Genomic DNA, 24,058 nt, shown 5'->3' with positions numbered 1-24,058 from the left:
TTTCCCCAAAAAAAGTTGGGAGAGTGGATCTAAAATTTTCAAATTCTTAGTATACTTATATCTACCTATATTATATATTATTTTATCAATGATTAATATTGTACATTAATTTATATGACTTTTATATATATTTTTATTTTTCAAAAATTGATTGCGCAATTTAAATTTTTTTACTTCGCCTTTGGTGAAAACTCATAAGCAATTCATAATGACAACATTAAATAGCCATTCAAATGACTCAACTAACATAATGATACTCATAAATACTAGATGGAGTATCAAAATGATGTAAAATCACAAATATTCACCTTAATCTTCACTTTATTGTACTAACGTTTCATGGAAGCTCAAAAACTCTAAATATGGGTGATGAAAATGGTGATTTGGAGAGATTTGGAGGAGAAAAGCTTGTGAAAGAAGAACAAATTTTCTTCTCTTTTGCTCAACAATGGCAGACCAAAGGGGCCGTTAAGTGTATTATTTTAGCAATTTAAAATATCAACTTTTGGGTCAAACATCAAAGCTTTTTTGGTACATGTGGACAATATTTATTTTTGATACAGATCATCTCACCACCACACACAATCTTAAACATTAATATTTAATTATAATTATACCTCAATTGACATAATGCTTTGGGAGAAAAAAATTGCCATTTATAATTTTATTTGATTGAATTCGAAACTTTGAAAACATCTCAAATTGCTTTTCAATGGTCTCTCAATTGTCCAAAAAGAACTAATAAAATTGAATTTCTTATCTGGGATCTCGCATAGTTAATCGGAAAATTTAGAGCGTTGCAATACTCGTGGTGGGTGGTCAATTTACTGCACACCAAAACATCCAACCTTTAAAGGGTTTGTTCCCATTAATCCTTCAAATCGTCTAAAACCAAGTGGTTGGATAGGGGAGGGGGAAATAGTGGCAGTAGTAGCGGGAGAAGTGGAGGAAAAAGTAAACTTTTTAATAACTTATATATATATATATTTATACGTTTTATATTTTTTAAATTTTTTAGAATTAAAATTAAACTGAAATAACTTGTAAAGTTGAGGTTAAATTTTTAAAATCATGATCAAATTAAAACAATATATTATTATTTTTAACTGCGAGCCCCACTATTCGTCACGCTCTTAATCGAAATGGACAGAAAAAGAAATAATAATAAAGGAGTGACCAAAACAGAAAGTGAAGCATAATTGCTGATCTGCAGTGTAATTTACCCAACTTTTAATGGGCAAAAGCTTCCCCTATGCTTGCCATATAACTACCCTTAAGCAGTAGTTTAGTCGTCTCTTTCTCTGGGCAGCTGATTCGGTGATCCCAAAGATTCAGCCCGAGTCATAAACTCGGAGCTCGAACTCAATCACAGAGAGAGAAAGAGAGTCGATTTCCTTTTCTCAAAACAATTAAAAAAAGAAATCTTTTATTTTCTGTGAATTTCTCTTTCGGCACTCTTTGCAACTGCAATCATGACCTCAATTGTGCAAGTAATTTTCTTTTATTGTTCAAATTGAAGAATCGACTATGGCTTTCTTTTTTATTTTGATTTGCGACAATTAATCATCTTTCTTTTTTTTCTTTTGAAAAGGGCTTTTCCAAGTCTTTGGCCATGACTGTGCTATCGGAGATCGGCGACAAGACGTTCTTCGCTGCCGCGGTTAGTCAAATCTTATATTTTGAGTTTCTTCTTTGGTTGGTTAATCATATTTATTAAATTGGTGTTTCACTAATATGTATTGAATATGGTTCTGAAAAGGACTTGAAACTAAAACTGAGTTGTTCATGTTGTCAATAATGAACAGTCAACTTACTTTTACAACCTTTTGGGCTTTTTTTTAAACACCTTTTGTATTGTTTTAATATTGTTGCTCTTTCCTTTTTTTTTTTTTTTTTCAATTTATCATGTTCTAAGTATTTTATTCTCCTTTGTGCGTGTAAAACAAAGCAAGAGGCTAAAAACCTGCTTATCAGGCATTTGATTGGATTATAAAGTTTTGAAGGACCGCTCACTCCTAAAAGGAAAAGGAATGTTGCGGGTTTAAATTACTTAAAATTGATTGTGAATGAGTTCTGAATGGAAAAAGAAAACCAGTTGCTTCATTAGGTGCATTCCAGATCGATCACGTGGACATGAATAATTTCACCTTTGTTTAATATTGCACTGTTTCTTGGTCTTAGTTTCCTCACAAAATTTACTTGGCCGGTTAGTATCTGTTGGCTTCACGTGAGTTACCCCAGAAGTCACCTGTGCCAGCTAAATCCATCCTTAGAAAAAAATAAGGTGCCAATTTACTCTTTCGTTGGCTAGTATCTTTGAAATGCGGAAACTTTAACAATCATTGTTTGTCAAAACTTATGTGGCCGGTTAGTATCTGTTTGTTTCACATGAGTTACCCCAGAAGTCACCTGTGCCAGCTAAATCCATCCTTAGAAAAAAATAAGGTGCCAATTTACTCTTTCGTTGGCTAGTTTCTTTGAAATGCGGAAACTTTAACAATCATTGTTTTTCAAAACTTATGTGGCCGGTTAGTATCTGTTTGTTTCACATGAGTTACTCCCGAAGTCACCTGTGCCAGTTAAATCCATCCTTCAACAACACAGTCTTCGTATTTCTTGTTATCTCTTAAGAGGATTAATTTCAAATGCCCCCTCCCTCTGGGATTTCCTCATATGTAGGAAAAAGAGAGAATCAGATTGCAGACCTTTAAAGTAATATATTTCCTTTTTATCTATGTAAACTGTGACTTTTCAGGTTACCCACACTCTGAATTGTTATCCGTCAGCCAGTGTGAGAATGAAATATTTGTTTACACTCAAGGGAATGAACTGTTCTAAGAGACAATAGTAACGATAGCTGAATATTTTGTAGTAAAATGTGTTTCTTGTGTAAGTGTTGAATTTCTGGTTTTTAGTAATCAAGTGGTTTTACTGGAATTAACTTGTGCATAAATTTCTTAAAACGCAATACATCATCATTTTCATTCATGAGGTTAATAATTTTAATGTTTGTTCGTTTACTTTTTCTTTGGTGATAATATGCGTATTTATCACAGTGACTCGAAGTTGCTGTTTTAACCTAAGCAAGCCTTATTTATGAATGAAGAAATGGAGCGTAGATTGTTTAGAGTACTAAAAACTTGGAACATGGTTTTAAGCTTAGAAAAACTAATGTCTTTTTCTGGTTCCTGGAGAGGGTAGGTATTTAGTTCCAAACTTCCAACGCATGATGGATAAGAGTATTAACTTTGTCAGTGATACAGGTTTTATTTAGAGATGAATATGATATATACTTAAATGTCAGAAAGCACTTCCTATGTTTTGCATCTTTAATTGCGTTGTTGTGATTTCCATGTTTTCACTTAAATAGTGTATTAAATCCTATAGTATTGTGCGTGGCCCAAAATCACAAAATTTACTGCATTTTATCTTGAAATAGCTCGATTATTGGATTTTTAAAATCACGTATTTTATTGTTTCCAGATCTTGGCAATGCGCCATCCCAGGAAACTTGTCTTGTTAGGATGCCTGGCAGCTTTAATTGTAAGTGTTTTTCTCTTTCCCTTTCTCCATGCATCATTTTCATTCAGATTCACTCTGTTAACTTTTTTTTAATTGAGCATCAAGTTATTTGAAACTTTTTATCTGTAGGTGATGACTATTCTTTCTGCTGTTGTTGGCTGGGCTGCTCCAAATCTTGTAAGTGGTTTGATTGCTGTTTGAGAAAAGCTTCTTTTACTTGTGGATCAATTTTAATTTCTTTTAAAGGACCTGAACAACCACATTAAAGGCCTTTTTTTGAGCAACTCCTAGCAATATTTAGTGAACTAAGTAATTCTTGGTCATTTTTGCCTAGAAAATATGAATATCTGTGCTAGGAAGAGAACTGAATTGAAGTCAATTTGATTGACCCCTGTTCTCTAAAGTTACAGGTTACAAAATGCACTGGATGTACTTCAGTGTGGCTATAGGCTTACCCACTTAAAGCTATATGCTATATTTAATATTGGGGCTGCTGCTGTTGGTGATAAAATATTGTCCTCCAAACTTAGATCTCAATCTCTTGTGGAACTAAAATCTTAGTGTTCTTTATAAACATGGATTAAATCTTTTCAGATGTAAATTATGTTTGAACAGTTGGATACAGAGTGAAGCCTGTAATAGCCACGTATTGTGTAGTTCTATCAGTAACTGTGGTACTGTTGAACTCTAGTGTGTAAAAGTGTGGTGTCCTTCATTATGAACTATACAACAAACCTTAGTCTGCTTGGGTGGTTAATTTAATCAAATTTAATTATTTACCATGCACTCCTGTACATATAACAATTATGAACTTGTAGGGTAAATGCTCTCATTCTCTTCTTGTATTTTTTTTATTATGCAGATCTCTAGGAAATGGACACATCACATTACGACTCTGCTTTTCTTTGGATTTGGCCTGTGGTCTTTATGGGATGCATTTATGGAGAATGGGTAATGCTTTTTATTACCTCTTTAGTCTCTTTTGAAAAAACACTCAGAGGAAAAAAATTCTGTTATTTTTCTACTGCTTTAGTTTACAGATTTATATAGAGAGAAATAATCATTTTAAAGGAAATAAATCCTAATTCTTAAGTATCGATAATTGATATCCTAATTTCCTAAGAATCGATGAATTGAGATTAGTTTCTATTTACAAGGGATTATAACAGATTTCTATCCTTAATTATAGGGATTCTAATACCATCGATTTCTATCCTTATTCCAACACTCCCCTCAAGCTAGAGTGTAGATGTTAATCAAACCCGACTTGCCACTAAGTTCTTCAAACATGTTTCATTCAAACTTTTAGTTAACATGTCGCAACTTGTTGTCTAGTAGGTAGGTAGGTGATGCATACTTCTCACGAGTGTACTTTTTCTTTTATAAAGTGACGATCTATTTCCACATGTTTGGTCCGATCATGATGCAGGATTATGTGCTATCTTGACAATGACTGGTTGTCACAAACATCTTCATAGGTCGGTATAAGGCACTTTTAGTTCTCCCATAAGTCTTTGTATCCAAACTCCTTCGCATATACCATGAGATAGTGCTCGATACTCTGCCTCTGCAGCATTGCGTGCTACCACAGATTGTTTTTGCTCCTCCACGTGACGAGATTACCCCAAACATAACTACAATAGCCGCTTGGAGAGCGTCTATCATTAATGAACACCCCGATGCATCGATGTAGACTTCACGCTTCAGTTGATGTCTTCTTGAAGTACAGCCTTTACCAGAGTTCCTTTTAGATATCTTAGTATTCTATATGCGACTTCCAGTGCTTCTCCCTGGGGCATGCATATCTTGGCTAATAACACTCACATCAAGGCTATGTCCGGGCGGGTGTGAGATAGGTAGATGAGCCTTCCTACTAGACGTTGATATCTCCCCATCGATTTCTTCTCCATCTTCATTAGTTCCCAATTTGAGGTTAAACTCCATAGGAGTTTAATTTGATTTGTTGCCCATCAAACCAACTTCCGACAAGAGATCAAGAACAAATTTCCTTTGGGAAATGAAGATACCTTTTTCGACCTTGCTACCTCCATACCAAGAAAATATTTAAGACTCCCCAAGTCTTTAAGTTCAAACTCTGCACCAAGGAATTCTTTCAATCTCAAAATTTCGCTCGAGTCATTTCCTGTTAATATTATATCGTCAACATAAACGATAAGGATGCAGCATTTACCCTCTTCCGAGTGCTTGTAGAACATGGTGTGGTCTGCCTGTCCTTGAATGTAATTTCTGCTAGTCATAGCTTTTGCAAATCGGCTGAACCACGCTCGTGGAGATTGTTTCAGCCCATACAAGGACTTCTTCAACTTACACATTTTATCCTTGTTTTCTTCAAACCCGGGTGGGAAATCAATGTACACCTCCTCATTTAATTCCCCGTTGAGAAAAGCATTTTTTACATCCAATTGAGTCAAGTGCCAATCAAGGTTGGCAGCAAGAGATAGCAGGACCCGAACGGTGTTTAGCTTGGCAACCGGTGCGAACGTCTCGTTGTAGTCGAGACCATAAGTTTGGGTGAATCCCTTAGCCACAAGTCGAGCTTTGTATCGATCAATACGGCCATCGGGTTTAAATTTCGTAGTGAAAATCCATTTGCGCCCTACGGTTTTTTTTCCTTTAGGCAGATCCGAGACTTCCCATGTTTCATTATTTTTGAGAGCCTTCATTTCTTCCATCACGGCTTGTCTCCACTCAGCTGATTCAAGAGCCTCTTCTATATTTTTTGGAATTTTTACAGAATCAACATTAGTCACAAAAGTTTTGTAAGACTTAGATAAATTTCCATAGGATACAAACCGAGAAATAGGATGTTGAGTGCGACTCCTTGTACCCTTCGAATCGCAATTGGAAGATAGATGGATGGTGACGGAGGTGGGACTTCATTTGAGCAGGTCCTCGATTGGAGATGTAATTGGCACTCATGTATCGGTTTAGGAGAACGATTCCGTCGAGAGTAAACTGTATTCTTGTTTTCCTTGATCAAGTGGTTGTTGTACTTCGGTGGAGGTATTGTCATTGGGAAGGACGGTGTTAAATTCTTGCTGCATAGGGGAAACAACAACTAAATCTAGGATAGGTTTGTTTGTGATAGTAGTAGTAGGATCAAAGCGGTATAATGAGGAGAGTATTAAGGGTCTCATCTTCATTAAAATCTCCCTTGAAGATGAGATCTTTGCAAAGTATGGTTCATTTTCAAAGAAGGTAACATCCAGAGACAAACATTCGGCGCAATGTTGGTGAGTAACACTTATAGCCTTTTTGTGTAGGGGAATATCCAATGAAGATGCAGGTGTGGGCTCGAGGATCAAGTTTGGATTGATTTGGTTGATGGTTATGGACAAAAGCTTTACAGCCGAATATTTTGGCTGGAAGATTAGGCACATGAAATAGAGGGAAGGCCTTTAAAAGAGTATTTAGAGGTGTTTGAAAATTGAGGATCTTTGATGGCATTCGGTTTATGAGATAACAGGCAGTGAGGACAACTTCTCCCCACAAGTATTTTGAAACATAGTGAACATTATGGCTCGAGCCACATCAAGGAGATGACGATTTTTTCTCTCAGAGATCCCGTTTTGTTGAGGAGTGTCAGGACAAGAGCTTTGGTGTATAATGCATTGGTCAGAAAGGTATGGACTTAAGACAGAGTTGAAGTATTCTCTCCCATTGTCAGTACGGAGGGTATGTATGGTAGAGTTGAATTGGGTTCGAACCATTGAGTGAAAATTTTAGAATACTTTGGGTGTTTCTGATTTTTCTTTGAGTAGATAGATCCAACAGACCCTAGTATGATCATCAATGAATGTTATAAACCATCTAGCCCCTGTAATATTTTTCACTCGGCTGGCTTCCCATAGGTCACTATGGATTAACGAAAAAGGTTGGGACTGAATATGTGGTTTTAATGGGTATGGCACACGGGTATGTTTAGATAATTGGCAAATTTCACACTTCAAGGAATTAATACTTTTATTTTGAAATAACAATGAAGATGTTTTTCAAATACACATTGGATGTCCTAACCTACGGTGCCATAACATAATAGTGTTCTCTTTTGAAGTGGATAGAGTCAATCCCCTTGTATCTTGTTTTTATTCCAAATATATAGTCCATCATCAACTTTAGCGATGCCAATCATCCTCCCGATTTACATTCTGTATCACACAACCAATTGCGAAAATTCAACAAGAACATTTTCATCCTTATTAAGTTTACTAATTGTAAGTAAATTACAGGACAAGTTTGGGACATGTAGGACTTTATCGAGAGAAAACTCTCATCATTTGTACTTCTCCTATTCCACCACGGTGAGTAAGAACCATCACTATGCGGATTCGAGATTTGTTATGACAAGGAGTGTAGGCGTGAAACAACGTGGAGTTACTGTCATGTGATCGGGCGCTGAATCGAGTATCCAAGGAGATTGATTATTAGATTCAAAAGCAATGTTGAGGCGTACCTTGAATGGCTAGAGATCCATGAGTGGTGGGAGTACCAAGTATCTTATGGAGAGTCTCAAGTCGTGTTTTGTTAGCGAACATCAAAAACATCATCAGCAGTAGTGGAGGAATTAATTTCACCTTGAGTGATTCCCGATTGATATTCGAGTTATTTGTGATGTCTCGGTTTGAGAAAATTTCATTGATATCACCCATTGGAGGACTAAACCGAAGGAATTTTAGGAAGGAAATTAGAAAAAAATTAGGATCTAATGAATCCTAAAGCTCGATACCATGAAAAACACTCGGAGGAAAAAATTTTGTTATTTTTCTCTGCTTTAGTTTACTGATTTATATAGAGAAAATAATCATTTTAAAGGAAATAAATCCTAATTCCTAAGAATCGATAATTGATATCCTAATTTCTTAAGAATCGATGAATTGAGATTAGTTTCTATTTACAAGGGATTATAACATATTTCTATCCTTAATTATAGGGATTCCAATACCATCACATTTCTATCCTTATTCCAACATCTTTCAATAGCCCTATATCTATTTCTTGGGTTTGGCTTCTACAATCAACCCTCTTTATAATAGTCTCATTTATCTACCAAGACGTGGCTGTTATAATATAACAACATTTGGATGTTACAGTGAGATAGTTGTTGTTAACCTATTTTTTTCACCTTATAGAAAATAAAAAATATTTAAGTTGCAATTTGCGCTTTGCGTTTTCAATTATATTTATATTTTATTTAATAAATTAAATGAAACAATTTAAACACCAACAATTATATTTATATTTTATTAATAAACTATTTAAAGAAGTTTTAATGGAAATTTGTTTGGTAGATTCCATTTTATTGGTGGCAATATAATGCTTGTATCGGTGAAGAATTCATTAGTTAATCATGAGTTACTAAGTTAAGTAATCAATTTATAAGTTTATGATGTTTGATTCATAATAGAGTACTTAATTAGAGAACTTAATGGTTCTTGAATCGGTATATTTAATTCTACTTATTAAATATTATTTTATTTAATGAAATATGATTATTATATTTTTATGTGAAATTTAAACATTTTATTAAAATAATATCTTAACTAAGATCATTTTATTTAATAAAATATAATTAATAGGTTTGCTTATATGAAATAGCTATAACTATACTTAAAGTTTGAGACAATAAGCTGATGTAGAGAACTAATTAATAAAAAATATACTTCATAATTATGGCTGTTGCTGTTCTTAGTGAAAAGCTGTTATAGAGGATTAAAATAAAACATAGAAAATTGATTCTGTTAGAAACTTGACTCATATAACGAAATGCTGTTATAAAGGGTGGTTGTCATAGAGATGGCCGACTGAATTTGTCATTGGTCATTAGGTAAAACTTTGTTTTACCGTAAGTTAATCATGTTATGATTTGACTACATTTCTGTAATAGGGAGGCTGAAGAATTGGCTGAAGTTGAAGCAAAACTGGTTGGTTATTTTAATGAATTCCTGATGTTTAAGTAGAATTTTTCCCTGTTTGGGGAAAAATGAAATTGTTTAAATGTTACTTTACTGGTGTGACTAGGATGCTGACTGGAAGGCAAACCCAGGAACATTCAAGGGGGGCAATAAGGTACAGAAACAACAGTATATTTCTCAAAAGGGAAAAGTGTTATATACCGACAACATGTTTTCTTTCAGTGTTGAACTTATTTGATTAGAACTTTAATGCTCCGTTTGGGAATATGGATTTCGAAATTTGGATTTGTATTTCTTTTATTATATAAATGGTAAGAATGGGATGCATATATTTTGAGCAAATTAGTTGAGATTCAATACAATAAATGTTAGAGAAGGATAAAGCATGGATTTGTCAAATCCAAAAATATTTTAAGAATTTCAAATTCATTACTAGATAAGCATCTAACAAATCCATGGATTTGAGAAATCATGAATGTTACATTTCTAAATAGTTTACTACTCAATTTACACTATTTCTGAAATCCAAATTCAAATTGTAAAATCTTAGCTCCCAAGCCCTACCCAAGGGGTGAATTAGATAAAATTGTATGGGAGCTTATTTAGGATATTTGGAAAAGGAAAGGGCTTTTTAGTATTTAGCCTTTTTAATAACATTTTAAGATTATGAAGACATTTAACTGTTCCCTATGCTATCAGGCTGATGATGATTCAAAAAAGGAGAGGCGGCCATTTCTCACACAGTTCTTCTCTCCCATATTTCTGAAGGTCATAAGTTATATAATCTATTTAGTTGAATCTTGATAAGCTTGCATTTTGTCAAATAAAATGAAAGTGCCTATTCTGCAGGCATTTTCCATCACATTCTTCGGTGAATGGGGCGACAAGAGCCAGGTAAACTTTATAACATGAATGTCATATTTCTGTCTTTTCTTTAACAGGACTATTGCATGTTTATCATGTTGGACTGAGTATTTCACTGTCTTTTCAGCTTGCTACCATTGGTTTGGCTGCAGATGAGAATCCATTCGGTGTGGTTCTTGGTGGAATTTTGTAAGTTCTACTACCATTAGAGATATCTATACATATTTACTGAAGCATCGCTATTTCCTTCATATTTTGAAACCACTCTGTATGTATACAGTGCTGTTTCCATTTTATATGTTTATATATCTTCACTCTGTATATGCTGCTGATTAGTGATTAGTAAGTTTTCATCATTTTTTTCCCCTTTTTCTCAGGGGACAAGCAGTGTGCACCACTGCTGCTGTTCTAGGAGGAAAGAGTCTGGCATCTCAGATATCTGAGAAAATTGTAATCCAGATCCATACTTTTCCTTTTTATCCTTATGCGACAGTTATGGTTTGCATTTAATTTGGTGAGCAACTAGTAAAACCAAGTTTATATCTATTTTGATGCAGGTTGCACTCTCGGGTGGAGTTCTTTTCATTGTTTTTGGAATCCAATCCCTCCTCTCAACAGAGTCTTGACGACTTACTAATGGTTAGTTCTGATTTTTCCATCAAGAAATTGTTCACTAGGGTTGGGGTACTCCGTTGGGGAGGAGTTGGCACTTAGGGGAATGATTGCTATGAATTCTTTAATGTTTCACATAAACCCGGTGAAGATCCTGAAATCCAAATTGACCCGCTGTTTTGTTATTACATTTATAATTATTCATACCTGTCTGTCATCTTCTCAGTCCAGGCACAATGTTGTCTTACACTCATTAGATTGGCATGTGAGGCCGTTGAAATGAATAATTTGTTTTGGAATAAGTGTTTTTGCCTGCAGCAAAAGTACTACTGCGCGGTCAAATACATGGACGTGCTGTTGCTTGGTGCTTTATATATTCTGTAATGGATATTTTTGCTTTCTGTTTATTTCATCAGGGATCACTGTAGAGGGTTCTTTTGGTTGAGTAGACGTTACAAATTAGTAAAATGGAGTGTTGTGGAGAAATGGTAGGGAGGAAGTCGGAACATACTCTAAAAAACAAGTATGGTGGCAAATAGTTGTGATGAGCTGAGAAAGATTAAAGCTACGTGGTTGTAATTGTAAAAAAAAAAAGTTGCACAGAATTTTTAAAGAAATTAAAAATGGAACTTTGCTTTAAATAAATTATTAAAAATGGTTATAATGGATAGTGGAAGTGAGAGAAGTTATTTTAACTTGTATAAAGGAAAGTAAGTTATAGTAACGATTATAAGGATCGATACATGAAAATTACATCTACTTAAAAATATTTTAGTTAGAAAGATTTAAGTGCAAATACATTGTTTGTTCAATAAAAAAATGAGGAGGAAGAATTTGTATCCTAAAAAGAAGGTTAAGAAGTTCATCATCTCTATTTAAGCTTCCAAGTCATACTCTGTAACAAATTCCAAAAGTGGAATAACTTAATAGCTTGTTTGGTTTGATGTAATGGGTTTACCATTACGCGCCGAATCAGTGGGCTCCACCTATTCCGGCGTTTGGTTCATTGTAATGCCCATTACGCGCCGAATCGGTTACGTACCTATTCCTCCTTACTCACCGATTTCTATTCCCTGCCCTTTGTTCAGTTTAGCTCCCGTTTAGCCCTCTCTCAATTTCTATGCCCTGTTTTACCCTCATCTTCCCAAGCCGAAACCCACCTCCAGAACTCCCCCTCCCAACATCAAATGAGACCTACCAAAGAAAGTGACCTCCACCGCTCGGTTTCACTTTCATTTGATTGTTTTGTCGAACCAAATGCACCTTCATTCTTCAAATGCGGTGAATAGGAAAGTCTAAAAGCAGACTTCGTTCTTCAAATCCCAAGTATCTCCAAATAAACCCTCAAGAAAACCTTTCCAATTCAATCAAGGTAAACATTGTGCGCTCTAACATTTTTCTTTCAACGTGTTTTCCTTTTATGTTTTTAATGTCTATGATGAAAGATTCAACATTTCTAGAAATTGAATCATGCATTCACCTTTAAAATGAGGTTTTAGAAAGTTTCGAATCATGTAACTATCATTAAAATTGGCATTTAAGGTTTCGAAAACTAGGGCTTAAACTAGTTGAATTGAATCATGAATCCGATTTCAACGATGAAAGATTGCACTTTTTCAAGGTATAATTCAACTCGAGAAAAAATTAGAAGTTTGAATCCCAATATTCATAAAATAAAACTTTAATTCATTTGATAAAGAATTAGAAGTTGTAATGGTCGAATGAGTTCTGGGAGTGCTTCAAGTATGGTTAAGAGGAAATCTTCAAAGGGTAAAGGGAAAGTCATTATTTCGGTTCGAAAATAGGTTTGAGATATTGAATGATGAATGTGAATTGGAATAGACTGATCAAGGTCAACTGGGAGAAGATTTAGTTAATCCTTTTTTAGAATGTAAGGGGTTTTAACAATTCCCTCAAATACATTAGGGTTATGAATAGAATGAAGGAGTTGAGAGTTGATATAGTTTGTTTGATTGAAACTAGGGTGAAGGAAAATAATGTGACTGCTATTGGAGAAGTGGTTTCAGGGTTGGAGGGGCATTAACAACTACAATGATGCTGAGAATGGAAGATTATGGTTTTTATGGATGGACTTTTTTGGAGGTTACAGAGGTTGTTAACACAGATCAGACTATCACATACATGATTAAAAGCTCTAATCAATTCTGGTATGTTTCTGAAGTTTATGGAAGTACTGATGGTTGTGAAAGGAGAAGGTTATGGACTCATTTGGAGACTAAGCACAATGTTGGTGCTTCTCCTTGGTTAGTAGCTGGGCATTTCAACGTGATTGCCAATCTTCAGGAGAGCTCAGATTTTTCAGGAGTTTATAATTAGAGTACTGACATTAAAGAGTTAGAAGTTGCTTGGAAGAGCTTGAGTTAGATGATTATATGTTTAGAAGTTGCTGTTGATTTTTATAAAAAGCTTATTGGCTCTCCTTATAAGATTGTTTTTGATTGTTCGCTTAATCTTCTAAAAGAAGTAATGCCTAAAAATTTTTCTACTGATGCTCAAATTGATCTGGCAAAGCCTATTCCTATAGAAGAGATTAAGGTAGCTATTTTTGAGCAAAATGGCAAAAAGGCTCCTGGTCCGGATGGGTGCACTGCCCATTTTTTTGTTAGGCAAGCTGAGCGAGATGCGATACGTGCTGCTCTGCAGGCAACAATGAAGGCAAGTTTTTTGTTTATTTTTTTCTTCTTTTATAGGAAAATATTTCTAGTAGACATTGTTATATCAAAAATGGGAAAATAAAATGGATCATGGTATTGGTTACTGCATATATCTTTTCTAACTGATTTATATGTCCAAACAATCACTGTCTTTTACTGCAACTTCTGTAATCCTTTGGTTGAAACTCATGAACTATTCAGAGATGTGAAACTGTCAAGTTGTATACGGTCAAAATTTGATGCATGTCTGTGTGTGTATGTATTGTTTGATTGTATAATTTGGAAACAGAGATTGAAACCTCGTGCTTATCATGAACTATTCAGAGATTGTATTTATCTCGAAAAAGAAAGAAGTCTCTTAACCTTACCATTTACATGCTAGATTATTTTGTTGAGACCTGTTCTATAATGTGCCTTTATTCAACTAGCATATTTATACAACTATTTTGTTGTTTATCAGGCAATGGTGGCAATAAGAAAGAGCCAGGCAATAAGGGTAATGAAAAGGAAGACGGTGAGAATGATGGCCAAATAGAGGATAGCGATGAAGATGATGAAGCGGATAACGAGGAAGATATGGAAGAAAGTGAAGAAGATTAGTGCTTGAGCAAAGTGGAAGGTGCAATACAACTTCCATTTTCTGATTAAATGACAGACACTTGACATTAGCCATGTTCTTTACATGGGGAAGATGCTTATCTGGAGTGAGGATCTGATAAGCTTTTGTGCCAGTTAGCCTCTTGTTTTTGCCTTTTTACTTCCCAGCTTTGTTTGTTTCCTCCTGAATTTTGGCTTAAGTTTGTTGTAGAAGATCCATAGATTTTGATATAAGAAAGAAAAGGTCATATTTTCAACTTTTTTTCTCAAAATATTTGTACTAGTAAATCAATTCACGTTCCTTATGTGGTAATAATATTTTAATAGCATGAACATTGGCATGGTATCTCAAAGATGTCGGAGAAACTCCATGCAAGCGTAGAAGACACAAAGAGAGGTTAAAATATCTCAGAGGCTTATATTTGGGAGCATAACAAATACAATAAGGTAATACATATTAAGTTGATTCGAACCTATTCTATTGAGAAATTTAAACAACATAGATTATAAATTATATTTAATAATAATTATTTTAAATTATATTTTATAGTATTATATATTGTGATTTTAGTAAATTCATATAAGAATATTTAATACTAAGAATTTTATCAAATTATACATTTTATTAAATTATATTTAATAATAATTATTTTAAATTATATTTTATAGTATTATATATTATGATTTTAGTAAATTCATATATTTTATTAAATTCATATATTTTTATTAAATTATATTTAATAATAATTATGTTAAAATATGATTAAATTATTTATTATTTATATTAATAATCTTATTAAAATTTAATAACAATAACAATAATCATCTACTTAACAAAAATTCTGCAAAGGGTATTCTAGTCATTTTAGTTTTTTTCCCTATGCTATTACATCTCTATTACATTCAACCAAACACAAGAATACCATTACGCCTCTATTCCATTCCATTCAACCAAACAAAAGATTTACCTATTACGCCTCTATTCCATTACGCATCTATTCCATTACACCTCTATTCCATTACACCTCTATTCCATTACAGCGAACCAAACGTGCTATAAGAATTTTGCCAACCTTGCCATGTGTGCAAGCGAGTTTGATTCATAGCAAGTGATATGTGAGCAAGTGTACTTTCTTTGGTGAAAAGTGTGCCACACAATAAACAAAGAACATAAAATCACAATTAAAATTGAGTATTTGAGCAAATAAATAACAACATGTAGCGTGATTTCGTTGTTGATAATGATTTTGTTCGATTTATTTTTTAATAATAAATAAAAGAAATATATAGATCAATCTAATTTTACAAAAATAAATCATAAATGCTCTTTAGTCAAATGTCATAGAAATGTTTGAATCGAATTTAACTGTAGCTGGATGCAAAGCTAGCGAGAAGTGAAACTAGCTAAATTATATAAACTTTATCAAAATTAGAACTTTGTTTCAAAATCAAAATAAAGCGTAAAATTATATAAACGATGTGAGCGTCGAACTTTTCTCACAAACAATAGTGAAATAATTCTCTTCGCAATTCGGCTCTTTATACATACACACATACATATGTATACACATTTCTAATCATGGGTTAATATAAACCATTGTTTAGCAATGTGAAATTGTGGGGTATTAAGTATATCTCTATAGTGATGTAAGAATTTTATCATCTAGCAAGATACAATCCCACAAAGTAGAATGAATATTAGTGGGAGTGATCTGTAGTAATTCGGTGTAGCAGATTAAACTAGTTTTTACACTTAAGGAGCCTGAATACAAACATTTTCATTACATTTTAGTTAAGTTTCTTTAGTTTTACTTACATTCAATAAAATGTGCAAACTGAGTCTTTTATTGATCTTAAGGGTCAAATGAGGCCAAAGGGAGAGCTAACGTACTTTGCAACTGTGCAAGAGACCATTAGAAGACATTTTAGGTTGATACTGGACGCTATGTTGCAACACGGGAGGTCTGATATCGCAACATAGGGAACAAAATGAAGAAAACTCAAGTCTGCCTTCAATGTTGCGACATACCCTTGTAGATGGCTACAGAGGAGCATACTGATTGCTATGTCGCGACACAGGTCCTGGTATGTCATGGTGTGTCGCGACATTGACTCTGGGACATCGACTTTGGGATAAAAATTAAGCACGAAGCAGGGGTGTTTTTGTCCGCACAATCAAACATAAAGCTAGGGAATGTTAACTGCCCTAGGGTTAAGGACGACGACCACCTGAAGGCTATAAATAGGCTCATTTGGCAAATGTTCCCCATTCCTTTAACCTAAATTCTCTTTGTAAAATTTAGTTTAGTTTTCTTTCATTTTTAGGTTTTAGATTTCTTTCATTTGTTCTTGTTGATTTCAAGAGATCTGAATTGTGGAAGCATTCAAACTTTGTGAATTTGCAATTAATATCAATACAATCAGGCTCTTTCATTTACTTTATCTTGTCGATTTAATTAGCATGCTTTCTCTTTATATCGATTTCATATTGTCTATGAAAGCCATGAGGAACTAATCCCTCTATGGGGGATTAGTGAGTAGAGGTATGATCTATTAACTGTTTTATAGGATTACTCAATGGATCAACTGTTTGGGAAAGGAAGAGTGTGAAACAAACCCTAGGCCTGACAACCCCGGGAAGTCATCAAGGTGGGAATTAACCCAAAATTGGTATTACCCATTCGTGAACACCTTCACCTTAAACCAGCCTAGACTGTGAGGTCGAAAGATAAGTAGTTCTTGCTGACTCGTTATGTTAGTGGAAGATCGGAAGATCTTGCTAGGGTATCGACTAGTTGACTGACGAGGAACTCGAAACAACAGTTGATGGAGATTACCGAAGCAAACTAATTACCCATAATCAAGATTTGATTTATTCTCCCTTTTTATCTCTTGAAGTCTATTTCCTTTATGTTATTTTATCTTTATTATTATAAAAACCCTAAAAATCCTTTATTTATGTTCATTCGTAATATAGTTTACTTAAAGTAATAATTAGATCTATTGACGTTTAGGTTAGAATTAATTTAGTACTAGCCTCCCTTGGGTACGATCCTCAGAATACTTACTAAGTGTTTCGTTGTAAACAAACTATATTACAACCTGACCCGTATACTTGCAGACACCACCTTAAATATAATATCTTTTGTAGTAGTATTCATACTCCGGATGTTAGTACATCCGGAGGAGATCAAATTGTTGGTGCCGTTGTAGGGGAGTCAACGTTACTAAGTTGATTTTAATTTTTTTCGTTTAATAGAATAATTAGGAAAGTTTTTGAACTATAGATACAATTTGCATTTTTAATTTTATTAATCTAGTTAACTGACTTCTTTATTTATCTTTGTCAATCTCAGGATATGCCTCAGAGGAGAGGAACACCTGTTTAGTCAGTCTTTGATCCATAAAGATAATCTTACAAAATCATTCAAACATGGATGAAACTGACTACATGTGGTTTAATGATGAGATGTTCTTGGATGATGAAGTATGGGAGGAGGGAGTATATGAAGAATGGGAGATCATGAAGAATAAAAAATTATTCATGATCGAGATGAGCCAACGAGGGAACAAAACATCAATGTACCAGTGGAGTGATGATCGAGGTGCTGATATAGTCAAACATCCACAAGAGTTCATATGAGGTACTTGAAGAAGATCATGGCATGGGTGAATGTTTAGATGAGCCTCTCTATGATTCGTATAGAATGCTTTAATGTGAAACCACCAAGACGACCAACTCTGAGGCATTATCAAACATGTCAGATATGATGGCGCAAATGATTAAAATGATGCAAGAAATATCTGAAGTGTTGCCTTCCAGTAAAGAGGACATGTCTGACGCTCACAACTTGGATCAAGAGAACCCATGTATTATTAATGGAATTATGGTGAGATTCAACCTGAGCTTGCAACTGAAGACCATGAGGAGGAGTTGAATATAGTTGAAATGGTCTCTGATCCAACTGACATAGTAACATATATAACTGTAAAAGTAGAAGTGACAGATGAACTAACCACTAACATGGAGCTTAAACCGATAGTGAATGGAAGTGTAGAAGAGCCAATACATTTTCTGGCCATCGCAGAGAAGGTGCCAACCGAAGAAGTCGGGTAGTTTCATTCATTCTCATTCGACAACGACAACAAAGCTCGAGTGACCAAAACTTCATGCGACATGGAGAAAAGGAAGCTTGAGGCAATAATACCTTAGAAAATGAATTAGGGTTGCCTCGGATTTGGTACTAAATGGCTCGCAATGTGGATGTCGCGTCGGTAAAAAATTAAGGCAACATCATTGAAAGCAACAAAAGGGCTGGTTCATATACATCGACAGAGGAACAAACGACGGATTAAAGTGTTGAGAACCAGCTAGAAGTTCTTTTATGGTGGCGACATGGATCGTCCTGGTTTTTAAAGAACTTCTATTCCCTGTTTTAAATTTTGTTTTGTTTTTATTTTTTTATTTTTATTATTCGCTTATTTTATTTTATTAATCTTAGTATGACACCCCAAACCCGACCGGAATGGACTGACCCGAATTCGAAGTAACACTTAGCCACCGAAGTGACTCTTCAGCACAAAACCACCCCAAAACACACCCCGACCTTATAACACCTCAATTCTAACTAATAACTGTCAAATCTTATTGTGGAAGCGATTTGTAAACCATTTTAAATCTATTTTTAAGGATTTAACCCTAAGGGTATTTTAGTCATTTTATCACTTAAAACTAAATGATTCCGATTTTAATTTTAAATGATTACCAACTTCATTTTAATCAATTTTGGGAAACCCTAAAGTTTATTTTAATTAACCATTTTCCTTAATCCATTTCTAATTAAGGCTATATTAGCTAATTAAGGCTATATTAGCTATATATATACAAATTTAATTAATCTAATTACAACGAATAAACAACATGTATTCATAATTTAAACATTCAAAACCATGCTTAACAAACAACAATTAAATCATACAATGGACTTACCTTAGCCACAAAGCCATCCACTCTTTGACAAGTTATAATTAAAATGTATTAGTGAAAAATTCATGCTTCAATCACCATGTTTTCAATCACCATGATATCACTTAGCAACGTACAATAATCCACACAACATTTAACCATAAAATCAATCATTAAAAAAAAAAACAAGTATAACATCTCAAAATTAAAATCCAAATATAAGTCTCAAATGTCTATTACAAGTATATCAAATTATCCCAATTGAGTGCCACAATGCCCTTTAATGTTTCTAAAGAAGAGTCCTTAATCTATACTATCAAATAGCCTTAGACTTGGATCAGCCTTGCCCTTGCTCCTCAACTCCCCAAAGCCGAAAAAAAAAAACCCTCTGCACAAAGCTGTGAGGGTGTGAGCTGAAAAAGTTTAGTGAGTGGCCATAAATTCAATAAGTAAATCACACCAAAAAAAAATACTTAAACCAAGGCAAATAATGTATCAAATTTCAAGTATATGAATCATAGTTTTAATTATATTTTCATGCTCAATTATAACATTCAATTGACTGAAATTTCCAGCAACAATGTAACATCATAACGTCATAATTCCATATGTTATTCCATGAGTAAAAATCACATTTATTATGGCATATGGAAACATAATTTAATTAACAAAAAAATACTTATATTGGAAAATGACATCCATGGAAAAATATAAATATATGATCATGCATTGGATAAACGGATCTCCAATCTCTCAAATATCGAATACAATACTCCGGTTGAGCGGGGCGTAGCCACACACTCCCTTATATTACCTCGAAATCGCCAATAATTGAGTGGAGAAAAAGGCTCAACACTCCCTTATCCACTCCAACAAAATCAATACTCCTAGAACCATATGCTCACAAATAACACATATAGTGTTGGAATATTTTCAAATATTTATAGTGTTCCAATAACTATAAATGAATGGGTGTAATTAATCAAAAGTTATATTATTTGATTTTTAAAAAGAATTATAACTATTTAAATAATATTATTTGAATAGTTATAATATTAAATGAATAATTATGTATTTATTAAAGATATTATTATTCAGAAAGACAGCTATTGATGAAAAATGTCTCTATGAAGAAACATGAAAATTCCTATAAATAGGAATGATATTTTATTTGGAAAACACACCAACAAATTCTAATATTCTTTCCTTCTTTCCTTTTCTAATATTATTAGATTATTTTATAGAAATTGAATTTCTTGTCATACATTGCTCAGTGTGTAGTGGGCTATTCTCGTCAGTGCAAAATGAAAATAGTCATTGGCTTCATTGTATCCTTGAGATTAATTTGCTTGGAACTCATTTTCACACCGAAAATATGTGGGGGCGAATACAACTTTAAAGATAGTGACTTGATACGTGCCTTGGAGCCTTGTCCTATTTATTCTTTTTTTGTTCGAGTTTCATTCGTGTGTTCGAGATTTTCTTCACCAGAGATTTGTAATAACAATTTTAAGGTTATATAATTGATGACTACCACAACATATGAAAGTGGAACACTAAGGGAGTTGGCTTCCAACTTTGTCAAACTTGATCGGTTTGATAGTGGTAATTTTCGATGATGGTAGAAAAAGATGCACTTCTTATTATCAACTTTGAAGATTGCTTATGTTTTGGATACATCAAGACCTAAAGAGAATGATAAAAAATCTGTTGGTGCAACCCGAGAAAGACAAAAATGGGACAATGTTGATTACATTTGCATGAGCCACATACTGGATGGTTTATCTGATGGTTTGTTTGACACCTACCAAAATGAGGTCACTGCTAAAGAATTATGGGATAAATTGGAGACAAGATACATGACCGAAGACGTTACAAGTAAGAAATTTCTTGTCAGTCGTTTCAATAATTATCAAATGGTTGATGGTCGTTCTGTTATGGAACAATTCCGTGATATTGAAAAGATGCTGAATCAATTTAAGCAATATGATATGAAAATGGATGAAATGATTGTTGTATCCTATATAATAGACAAACTTCCTCCAGCTTGGAAAGACTTTAAAAGAAGTCTAAAACATAAGAAAGAGGGAATATCTCTTGAGACTTTGGCAAATCATCTTCGTATTGAAGAAGAATATCAAAAACAAGATCAGAACCTAAATTCTGAAAATGCCAAAGTGCATGTTACGGAGGAAGTACAGACTACTAAGCCATTCAAGTGAAAGTTCAAACAGACTGATAGAGCACTTAAGTTCAAAAAGAAACAAAAGGGCTCATGCTATCATTGTGGAAAGCCGGGACATTTTAAGAATGAGTGTCGATTTTTAAAGAAGAAATCATCTTCTAAGGCTGATAATAACGAAAAGTTCGTTGCAATGATATTTGAAATTAATATGGCATAAGATGATAATACTTGGTGGATTAATACCGGAGCAACCAAACATATGTACAAAGACAAAAGCATGTTCACAAAGTTCACACAATGTGAAAATGACAATGTCTTGTACATGGAAAATTCTTCCACCGCAGCAATTAAATGCAAAGGGTCTGCTGAACTACAATTCACTTCTGGAAAGGTTTTAACCTTAAATGATATATATTATGTACCAGAAGTTAGGAAGAATTTAGTGTCTGGAAGTCTGTTGAATAAGTTTCAGTTCAAACTTGTTTTTGAGACAGATAAGTTTATTTTGTCTAAGGGAGGAATTTTTGTGGGGAAAGGGTATATGTATGAGAGTATGTTCAAAATCAATATTATTAATAAGAATAAAAATAATATTTCCACTTATATGGTTGAATCTTTTGTTTATGGCATTATAGATTAGGTCATTTGAATTATAGAAAATTGAATGACATGTATAAGTTAGATTTAATTCCTGTTTTTAATAATAATATTGAAAAATGCAATACATGTATGTTGACTAAAATTACAAGAAACCCTTTCCCTAAGGTTAAAAGGAAAACAAAATTTCTTGACTTGATAGATAGGGATTTATGTGACATGCATAATACTCCTACATTAGGTGGAAAGAAATATTTTGTTACTTTTATTGATGATTGTTCTAGATATTATTATGTGTATTTATTGCATTCAAAAGATGAAGCACTTGATAAATTTAAAGTTTATAAATCTGAAGTTGAACTTCAGTGTGAATCATTTATTAAGTGCTTAAGATCGAATAAAGGTGGAAAATACTATAAACCAAGTTATTTTGAATCCACTGGAATTGTCCATCAAGTTTTATCCCCTTACACACCAAAACAAAATAGTGTAGCTGAAAGGAAAAATAGAGCCTTGACTGAAATGGTAAATTCAATGTTATCATATTCAGGTCTTGGACAAGGTTTTTGGGGAGAAGCTGTTCTAACGACTTGTCATATATTGAATAGAGTTCCTAATAAGGAAAATAAAATAACCCCTATGAACAATGGAAGAAAAGGAAACCAAACCTTAATTATTTGAAAGTTTGGGGTTGTAGAGTTATTGTCAAAATTTCAACACCTAAACGTAAAAAGTTAGGTGAAAGAGGAATTGAATGCATATTTATAGGTTATGCACATAATAGCAAGGCATATAGGTTCATGGTAATTGAACCAAATGATTCAATTTCAATTAATACTGTTATTGAATCAAGAGATGCTATTTTTGATGAAAATAGATTTAATTCTATATCAAGACAATTACAACCACAACAATTGATTCATTCTTCAAATGAGAATGAGATTCCATTGGAACAAATTGATAATAATGATGAATCTTGTCAAGAATTAAGAAGAAGTAAGAGGATTAAAAAGGTCAAAGATTTTGGACCAGATTTTATTATGTTTCTTGTAGAAGGAAAATGTGAAAGTATATGCAATAAGATACCTTATTGTTATAATACGGAATCTGATCCTATTACATTTGAAGAGGCAATGAAATCTCAAGACTCTGCTTTTTGGAAAGAAGCAATAAATGATGAGATGGATTTAATAATGGAAAATCAAACTTGGATCTTAGTTGATCTTCCACCAGGTTCCAAACCAATAGGTTGTAAATAGATCTTCAAAAAGAAAATGAAGGTTGATGGAACCATTGATAAATTTAAAGCAAGGTTGGTAGCCAAAGGTTTTACACAAAAACAAGGTATTGATTACTTTGATACCTATGCTCCAATAGTAAGAATTGCTACAATTAGACTCTTAATATCACTTACCTCTATATATAATTTGGTTGTTCACCAAATGGATGTTAAAACTGCATTTTTAAATGGTGAATTGGAAGAGGAAGTGTACATGGAGCAACCGGAAGGATTTGTTGTTCCAGGACAAGAGCATAAGGTATGTAAGCTTGTTAAATCTTTATATGGACTGAAACAAGCATAAAAAAAATGGCACCAAAAGTTTGACAAGGTTGTTTTAGCTAATGGCTATAAAATAAATGAATCTGATAAGTGCATATATAGCAAATTTGAAAATGGAAAAGGTGTCATAATTTGCTTATATGTAGATGACATGCTCATTTTTGGCACGGATTTGGAACAAATAGAAAACACTAAGAAAATCTTGTCAAACGACTTTGTTATGAAGGATATGAGTGTAGCAGATGTTATTCTTGGGATTAAAATAACCCAAGATGAAAGCACTATAGCTTTATCACAATCACATTACATTGAAAATGTGCTTAAAAAGTTTGATCTTTTCAATTGTATACCAACATCTACACCCATGGATCCTCAAATAAAATTAGTATCTAATGCTGGTAGGAAAATTGATCAATTGAAATATACAAGTCTAACTGGTTGTCTTATGTACATAATGACTTGTACAAGACCAGATATTTCATATGTTGTTGGAAAATTGAGTAGGTACACAAGTAATCCAAGTAGTTTGCATTGACAAGCTTTGAA

General features: G+C 33.5%; 1 protein-coding gene across 6 annotated transcripts; it reads left to right on the top strand.

The window, feature by feature from the left end:
- The first annotated feature begins 1,256 nt into the window (after positions 1-1,256).
- Positions 1,257-14,475, top strand: LOC105783136 (GDT1-like protein 4). 6 transcript variants are annotated; one of them, XM_052626353.1, is made up of 13 exons: positions 1,257-1,490; positions 1,592-1,660; positions 3,484-3,543; positions 3,652-3,699; positions 4,385-4,473; positions 9,428-9,464; positions 9,562-9,609; positions 10,155-10,223; positions 10,305-10,349; positions 10,447-10,508; positions 10,877-10,958; positions 13,464-13,607; positions 14,067-14,475. In XM_052626353.1, exons 1-13 carry the CDS (start codon positions 1,473-1,475, stop codon positions 14,139-14,141), a joined length of 846 nt encoding a protein of 281 aa, XP_052482313.1. In that variant the 5' UTR covers positions 1,257-1,472; the 3' UTR covers positions 14,142-14,475. The 6 variants fall into 6 exon arrangements, with proteins under 6 accessions (XP_052482313.1, XP_012463828.1, XP_012463836.1 ...); XM_052626354.1 differs by lacking the exon at positions 13,464-13,607 and adding an exon at positions 10,697-10,769 and having other exon boundaries at positions 1,275-1,490; XM_012608380.2 differs by lacking the exons at positions 13,464-13,607; positions 14,067-14,475 and adding exons at positions 10,697-10,769; positions 11,348-11,576 and having other exon boundaries at positions 1,275-1,490.
- The last annotated feature ends 9,583 nt before the right edge of the window (positions 14,476-24,058 follow it).

This window comes from Gossypium raimondii, chromosome 13, assembly GCF_025698545.1.
Source record: "Gossypium raimondii isolate GPD5lz chromosome 13, ASM2569854v1, whole genome shotgun sequence".
In the NCBI taxonomy this organism is placed as follows: domain Eukaryota; kingdom Viridiplantae; phylum Streptophyta; class Magnoliopsida; order Malvales; family Malvaceae; genus Gossypium; species Gossypium raimondii.
The sequence above is the reverse complement of the archived record's forward strand: the minus strand, read 5'-3'. Positions and strand labels throughout refer to the sequence as shown.

What these genes read in the sequence shown, in the direction of transcription:
- LOC105783136 (XM_052626353.1), top strand. An exon ending in CTGAAGTTGAAGCAAAACTG is followed by an intron (nt 9,465 to 9,561) that starts GTTGGTTATTTT and finishes TGGTGTGACTAG; the next exon opens with GATGCTGACTGGAAGGCAAA. An exon ending in AATGGGGCGACAAGAGCCAG is followed by an intron (nt 10,350 to 10,446) that starts GTAAACTTTATA and finishes CTGTCTTTTCAG; the next exon opens with CTTGCTACCATTGGTTTGGC.